The sequence below is a fragment of the Bison bison genome, unplaced genomic scaffold, assembly GCF_000754665.1.
Source record: "Bison bison bison isolate TAMUID 2011002044 unplaced genomic scaffold, Bison_UMD1.0 scf7180017864485, whole genome shotgun sequence".
Taxonomy (NCBI): Eukaryota; Metazoa; Chordata; class Mammalia; order Artiodactyla; family Bovidae; genus Bison; species Bison bison.
The window spans coordinates 5,580,805-5,589,283 of NW_011495045.1; the positions used below are offsets into that span (position 1 = coordinate 5,580,805).

General features: G+C 39.6%; 1 protein-coding gene across 1 annotated transcript in view; it reads right to left on the reverse strand.

The window, feature by feature from the left end:
• ALG9 (ALG9, alpha-1,2-mannosyltransferase) overlaps positions 1-8,479 on the reverse strand; it is a 110,749-nt gene that overhangs the window by 60,311 nt on the left and 41,959 nt on the right. Inside the window, exons 9-13 of the mRNA XM_010862931.1 lie at positions 7,158-7,280; positions 4,432-4,586; positions 2,036-2,165; positions 1,277-1,424; positions 16-145 (exon numbers count right to left, since the gene is read on the reverse strand). Coding sequence (XP_010861233.1) covers positions 16-145; positions 1,277-1,424; positions 2,036-2,165; positions 4,432-4,586; positions 7,158-7,280 — 686 coding nt within the window. The remainder of the gene's footprint in view (positions 1-15; positions 146-1,276; positions 1,425-2,035; positions 2,166-4,431; positions 4,587-7,157; positions 7,281-8,479) is intronic.

Genomic DNA, 8,479 nt, shown 5'->3' on the forward strand with positions numbered 1-8,479 from the left:
GAATTATGCCCTTACGTATCTGGATGGCTCCTCTAGGTTCTGGTCATTCATGTCAGTGGGAACAGTCCGGGTGGCCAGTGGTCCCTCTGCAAAAGGTTTTGGTAACTGGCCTCTGAACTCTGACGGGATGAACTGAAGCTGCCAACTGTCAGAAACACAAAAGAAGAATGAGAAAAACACAGGGGGCTCAGATTGCTAAATGTACTTGAAATACATAAGCAAAAAAAGGAAATTTCATGTGAAAAATATTTCACTTGGAGACAAAATATTTCTGCGAAACCTTAGTCACAGAGCATAGAGGCAGAGGTCACAATTTAATCCAAGATCGTTGAGAAATTTTCAACTTGAGAGCTCTCATACCATTTCACCAACTCTCAGCAGTGAAATTTCCAACAGTGGTTATACCATCAAACAACTACAGAAACATCAAAGCTCATTGCCAATTATCATGTGATCAGGGGACCTCTCAGAATTTAAGCAAGTTCATCAGGCGTAGAGAGGAAAGAGTGAAATGTAGGGACTCACTGTGGGAAAACTACTTTGTTCCTGAGTAATCCTCAAAAGTATCTTCAGTTATGAAACTGTTTCAGATGGAAAAGGCAAAGGCTAAAGCGAACACTTTAAAAAACAAGCTTTAATTAATCATTAATGACTGATACAGGATCTTTATCAAGGAAAAAGATATTACCACCAGCTAAGCTGCTGCAGCCAGTCCCCAAATGGAGCAACATGACTCATCTTAACCTGACTTCTCTTTTCCCTAAATAGGACTCTTCTCTGTCTGAATAAAGCAGATACAAAGGAACTAGGAGCCCATGCTATCTAGCACATCCAACCACAGACAGCATGGAGGAAAGCGGTGCACAGGTCTTAGCCACAGCTTTCCCCAGAGTCCATATAGTGGGAGAGAACGTTCACTGTCGCTGGACAACAAATGCGTCTTATCTAAAAACACTCTAGACACCGAGAGTCTCTAAACCACTTTCAAAAGTGGGTTAACATGAGTTAGTCATAAAAATTTAAACACAGATCCTCAGGAAGAGCCACGAGCAGGAGCCCAGGACCCAGAACGTCCTCAGAAGGTCAGGGCAGCACAGGGCGCATCACCAAACACAGGCCCCGGGTGCTCGGCAAGCTGCCCATGGCTGCCCGAGATGGTGAATCACCAAACACCCCCGAACAAACCCAAAGTGGAGGAAAAACTAAGATGACATTGCCACAGATTTGCTGTTTCTACACCTCGATTTAAAACTCTGAGGATTAAAGGGCAGCTTACTTGTCGGGCAGAAGGAAGCTGCTGGGGAAGCGATGCCACTCTTTCCCAACACAGACATTGACGGGCCGGCCTTCAGGAACACTGTGGATGGTGGGGTCTGTGGCAATTCGATAAAATTCTGGATACAGATCAAGGGGTCCGTGATACCCTGGAAGGGAGAGGGGTGTGTGAAAGCCGAAGATGAGAGAGGTGAGATTCTGCTATTTAATTACAATGCGTGTTAGTGTCCCACTGTGATCCGTGTGAGAGGCACACAGCAACTCCAGCAGGATCCCACTCAACTGGCATCACACGCCTCTGCAGTCAGGAAGATGATTACAGGAGGCCCAATCTTTGACAGAAATCATCTGCTTTCTTGCCCTTCTCTACACCCTCCACCTTTTTAATTTCATGTTCTTTGAGCCCATTTCAATATTCTGGATCCAAATGAAGATTATAAGAAAGAATATAATCATGGGACTTGAGCCACAACTCTGCATCCTATGTTTAAGGCTTCCTTAATTCATTCTTTAAAAGGAAAAAAAAAAAAAATTAGTAAGAATAGAGAAGTGTATAGTTAATCACATTGAAAGGAATTCTCAATCTTCTCTTCAGTCCTAAGGTACAGATGTCACATCCCATTCTTAATACGAAGTCCACAGGTTCTCCACACAGAAAAGCCCTCCCCCTCGGCTTAAGCTGAATTGTATTAAACACTCAAGTGTCAAGCAAAAACCAAGGTAAAGTGAGTGTGGATTAAGTTACTGTCTGTACATCTACCTCTGAACAGCGCCACAGAGCGAGAAAAAGACAGGAGCCCGAACAGGAAGAGTGTTCCTAATGCCAGCCAATTCGACGTCACGGTGTAATGCTCCAGGCGGTATCGCTGAAACACGAAGTGGTAACATTTCTAGAAAGAAAGAAAACTGCTCTGAAAAAAAGATACACCTTGCAGGATACACATCATCACAAGACATCATCATAACTTAAGAGGAAGGAAAAGAGGTTCTACCAAGAGTCTGAGCTTTTGCACACAGTGGGGTACCCACTCCACATTCTAAGATGAAAGCAAACTCTGCTAAACTGTCTGTAGATCAGCCTCACCAGAGGGCGTGCCAAGAGTCAAATCTCACTGGCTTCACAGGAAACTTAGTTGGATACTTCCCTAGTGACTAAAGTCCTAATAATTTACTTTAAAAAAAAATATTTAAATGAAAATGGCTTTTGGTAGTTTTGGTTTTTTTTTTTTTTAATATATGAAGTATCTCAATCTATTCTGATGTAACTGGTGATTAACCTTCACTTTCCTTACTGACAAGTTTTCATCAAAGTTTTTAGTAACAACAAAATGTCTCATGACCAAACAAGAAGGAAACAGAATTCCCCTCATGGAACGTTAGGAAAATGCTGTTAATTACATGCTAAACTAACTTCACAAACTAGATGAATGTCATTAAGAATATATACATACCTGCATGAGTTCTGCAGCCTTTCAGCACCTTCCCATGAGACTTCCTTCCTGCCTTCTTTCCCTCTCAGACTAGAACTACTTTTGCAAAGCAATTTTGCAATACATAACAAGGGCCATAAATATGTTTGAACTCCTTTCATACTTTTTGGAATCTTTCCTAAGGAAACAATCCAAATACCTAAACAAAGATATTTATCCTAGCATTATTTATAATACTGAAATAAGTGAGCAACCTAAACTCTACCATAAATTACGTCTAACCGTTATATATAACCAATTCAATATATTATGTATTACATAATAATGTTATATAGTGTATCCAACTCAGAACACTATATTGCTATTAAAATGATGCATATAGACGTGGCAACATAATGATATAATTATATTAAGAGGGATACGGTTACATGAACCTTAAACTACAAGCATAATAGATTCTGTTATATGATAGGCAAAAATGCTAGAAGGAGATTTTGTTTGGGTAGCAGGACTGATTTTTAGAAAGAGGTAAAAGAAAAATTATCCGTGATGAAGTTCAATTACTTTTATAATTAAAATTATGTTTAAAAACTATTGTCCTAACAAGGATGAGATTTTAAAGCATTATGCTACATGAAAGAAGTCAATCACAAAAGCCCACATATTCTATGATTTCGTTTATATGAAATGCCTAGAATAGGCAAAGCTATAGAGATACAAAGTACATTAGCTGTTGATTGTGACTGAGGAGATATTGGAGGGGGGCAGCTACAATAGCTAAAGGATTTTTGAGATGATGAAAATGCTATAAATTGAGTGGAGTAATGCTTACACAGACCTGTGAATAGCCTAGAAAACACTGTATCATATACTTTAAATGAGTAAATTCTGTGGTTTGCGAATTGTGCGTGCATGTGTGCTAACTCGTTTCAGTCCAGTCAGACTCCGAGATCCTATGGACTGTAGCCCGCCAGACTCTTCTGTCCCTGGGATTCTCCAGGCAAGAATACTGGAGAAGATTGCTGTGCCCGCCTCCAGGGGATCTTCCCCACCCAGGGACTGAACCCTTATCTCTTTCATCTAACCAGCATTGGTAGGCAGGTTCTTTACCACTAGCACCACCTGAGAAGCCCTTGTGAATTATATCTTATCATAAATCTGTTAAGGAAAAAAAACCTATTACCCAAATTATTCATTTTTTAATAATTGCAAATGGAGCAGAGGTTTAAAAAAAAAAAAAAAAGAGTCTGAGACTTCCAAGGCCATAAATACAGAAATATTCATGATTAGTTCTGACCTGGACAGGTTTTAAGCCAGGATTACAAGGTCCCATATCGCTAACTGCCTGAAGTAATCCCAAACACCTAAGCCAGTTTCATTCAGGTTTCATAACTGAAGAACAGACATTCCATTAGCTCTGCTGGGCTACTACCATCCTGTGCTAGGCTCATGTAACGACTTAAAAAAATTCCTTTCACAGCAATTGGGTTCTTATTGGCAAGAGAGACAAATTATTACTAACACAAATCAACACTGCAAATATGTGATCAGCAAACAACAGTACAGACAACGCCTAAGCAATCAAAGCTTCAGAATATGATCTGTATCACCTTTAATGTATGGATAACATATCTTAGGTGGAAGCATTCTGTAACCTGCCTTTAAGCTTTTTGAACGATTTAATGTGAAACAGAATGAAGCCGACATACATTTCCCTGAAACTCACCTGAAGTGCAGAAAGGGCCACAGCACCACAGAGACAGATAAGTGGATACACAGGGAAAAGAAATCTCTCCTCTTTGTGAGGCTGGATGAAGAAAATTATAAACCAAATATACATTGGAGCCAAGGTAAGCCAATATGGGTGGCCTAAATTCTGAACTGTAAAACACAGAAAAAAATATCCACCTTTCACCATATTAGACCAAAACAGCACATTTACTCTCAAAGTTCTCTTGATCTCAAACTCAGGCATATATCCTAGGGCCCCCCACTCTTTTATTCACACTTCCTCTGATATAATTAAGGAGTCAAATAGAAAGAGGTATATACTTCTTAGCTCTCCCAAGAGATCCAACATTTAAAGGTAGGTACAATGCTGGATTTAGCTGGAACACAAATGAATATCAGGTGAATGGGTAATAGAACTTAACAATTTCTACACTGGATGAAGAAAAAACACACCTCTCTCTCTCTCTCTCCAGAGAGAAGAGTCCTGCCACTAAGACTAAAGATTCTTGAGATTAACCAAAAGCATAACATAAGTTCACTTCTTAAGACTTTAATTCTTCTGTTTACTACATTAATCTTCTTACATATATACCAAATAGCTATAGATCAAAGGAAAGAAACAGAGTTGGATTCTCAAACTCATCACTGGTTTCTGTCAAGCTAAAAATGACACTTTGTTTCAAAGAAAATATAAAACCATTCTTAAAGGAAGTTTGCTGAAGGAGTTTTCTCTCCTGTTTGGTAATGCACATCCATCCACTCTGTACCTCAAAATTAAAGCCAAGAATGTATTTTAAACCATATGAAAGAATTGCAGGAATTTAATGAACACTAAGACCCAAGCACCTGCTGGAAAGTTCCTGTGGTCATGGCTAGGTACATGGACACTGAGTGATAAGCCTACAACCCACAGTGAAGGCATCTCAAACTGTGCTCCCATTAGCGGTAACGAGTAGTACATGGGAAGCACCGACCAAGGGTGGACAGACAGCGCCCCCTGGTGTCCGTTATGTCTACGATGAGCGAGTTGAGGTGAAAGATCAGGGGTCATCAGAGCCCAGCTTAGCATTACTTAACCTACTGCTCCTTAGTTACACATGCTTTTGAAAAAACAGGTGTCTTTTTTTTTGGCCTTGAGACATGCAGGATCTTAGTTCCCCAGCCAGGGACCAGGGGTCAACCCGGCACCACCTGCAGTGGAAGCACAGAGTCTTAACCATCAGAGAAGTTCCTGCAGAAATTCTTTAAGAATAAACATTCTTCAACTGCAATAACAAGTTTATCTTTTTTTTCACTTATGAAATTTTAGGCTATAATTTAGGGTATTTACCTGTCCAAGAAGTATTTTGGGTTGGAATTTTCTTTATTATAAAAAAAAAGTTTATCTTCTACAAGTAAACAATCTTTTCTTCTTTTGCATCTTAGAAGCTAACAAACATATTTTAAAAATATGGCCTAAAAGTTTGGAACATCCTCTATAAAACATTTATAGTTTCTGTTAAACTATATTCTGTTAAACATATTGTTGCTGTTATAAAATATACAAAACGTATAAAGAAAAAACAGTCCTCAATTTCTTACTAGCTGGACATGTAAGTACATGGCACAATTTTAAACCAAAATTGGATTCCTACTTTAGAGAACAGCTTAATATACTGTTTTTGTTTTTACTGTTTTTATAGTTGTATCACAAGCATTTACAAATCTTCCACAAGTATAAATTATTTTTATTGTCAGAAAAAGCTACTTATCAAAGAAAAAAAAAAAGTGATCCTTAATAAACATAAGGAGTGGAGGAATGTGTTAATACCTCACGGGAACAAACAGCTGAATCCAAACGCAGGACACTATGTATGCAAGATGAGTGGCATGGTTTCTTTAGAAATCTTCAGGAGGACAAAGGTGAGGGGGGGGGACCTCTAGAAAAGCTTATGAAACGTAACACCAAATTCAGTATATGACTCATTTAGATCCTGCTTTAAACAAACTATAAAAGTTTTTTTTCCAGACAGTGTAGGAATCTAAATACTAGCTGGGCATTAGGTGATATTAAGAAAAAAACTGTTAATTTTGTTAGATAACGGCATCAGGGTTATGTTACAACAAAAGTTCTAAAATAAAGCAAAAGTGACTCTGAAGGCTGCTTTCATATTCTATGAACACAGCGAACTCGTTATAAACCACTAACTGTAGAAAAGCAGAATGGGAAATGGTATGGAGGGATCACCTGGCATCCAAACCAGAACGAAAAGTTGGAAATTAAATCTTCTTCCAAAACTCAAACGAGTTTCTGCTCAGCTCTGTCTTCCAGTCAGAGCAAGCACCAAATGTGGGGGAATCTCTACATGGCTTAGTTTCCAGATTTTTGGTTGAATTTCCCAGAAATTGTTTGCCTCTAGAGTTGATTATCTTAAGCAATTTACCATACTAACATACATTTCTTTAAATAGGCTTATCTCCCAAGATTTTTTAAATGCTTTTGCCTCCCCAAATGATTCTATAAATCATACAAACTTCCTCACTTGCAATTATTAACCAGATTATCACATAGGTTAACACAGGTTGAATAAACTATAAACAGAGATGGAAAAATGCAATAAGCTAACCATTTCCATAGGAAGAAAATGGAAAATAAAATAAGTAGATTGTTTTTTTATTTCTTGGTATACATTGTTACTTCTCTTCCCTCCCCCCAAATCTATCTTTGCTTATTCCACTTACCATGAAATCTCTGCAGTAGGTATTCCATGAGAGAAGTCAGTGGTAAGACCAGGAGGGCTAAAGCAAAGACTACATTGAAATTCAGAAATCCATTAATTAAATAGAAATACCAAGGTTCTGTGCCTGAGGGAAATAAAGAGACATGAACTCATTAGTGGACGCCTCGGATACCTACTACAATGCTTGACTCCCAGTGTTCCTTGTCAAGCAAATTTGCTGATCCAGTACCTCCTGTGAGAGCCCACAAGCCACTCCTCCCACCTTAGAAATCAGGTTTCAAATATTTAGCTCTCATGACCACCATTTGTTGTTGTTCAGTCGTCAAGTTGTGTCCAAGTGTTTAAGACCCCATGGACTGCAGCATACCAGGCTTCCCTGTCCCTCACCATCTCCCAGAGTTCGTCCAAATTCATGTCCATTTAATTGGTGATGCCATCCAACCATCTCATCCTCTGTCGCCCTCTTCTCCTTCTGCTGTCAATCTTTCCCAGCATCGGCATCTTTTCCAGTGAGTCAGCTATTCACATCAGGTGGTCAAAGTACTGGAGCTTCAGCTTCAGTCCTTCCAAAGAGTGTTCAGGGTTGATATACTTTAAGATTGTCTGGTTTGATCTCCTTGCTTTCCAAGGGACTCTCAAGAGGCTTCTCCAGCACCACAGTTTGAAAGCATCAATTCTTCGGCGTTCTGCCCTTTATTGTTCATCTCTCACATCTGTACATGAGTACGGGACCACTATATCCAGCCCAAATTGCCAAGCCCAAATGGGACTAATACTTTTCAGAAAACCAAACAATATAAATAGCTTAGTAGTGATATTGTGATTTATAATAAGAAGTATTTATTTGGTCTTCACTCCCATTCCTAGGAGAGAGTGCCTAAAACGACCTTCCTAATTCCTAAAGACCTTACACCCAGGGTAAGAAGTGTCTTTTGTTATGTTAATTCAGGGACTTCTGGCAAAGTCCTAGGTAACCTCAGGATGGGGACTAGTTGTGAGAGGAACCACCTAGTGATTGGAGGGTTAGAACTTTCAGTCCTGCCTTTCCCTCCTCTGGGAAGGGGAGAGGGTATAGCAATGGGGTTTAAACATTCAAGCAATGGTGCTCAAGTAATGAGACCTCCATAAAAACCCAAAAGGACAGTGTTCAGAGGGCTTCCCAGCAGGTAAACAGGTAGGGAGGCACAGGGGAGGAAGCAGGGATAGTGAGAGTGAAGTCGCTCAGTCGTGTCCGACTCTTTGCAACCCCATGGACTGTAGCCTACCAGGCTTCTCCATCCATGGGATTTTCCAGGCAAGAGTACCGGAGTGGGTTGCCATTTC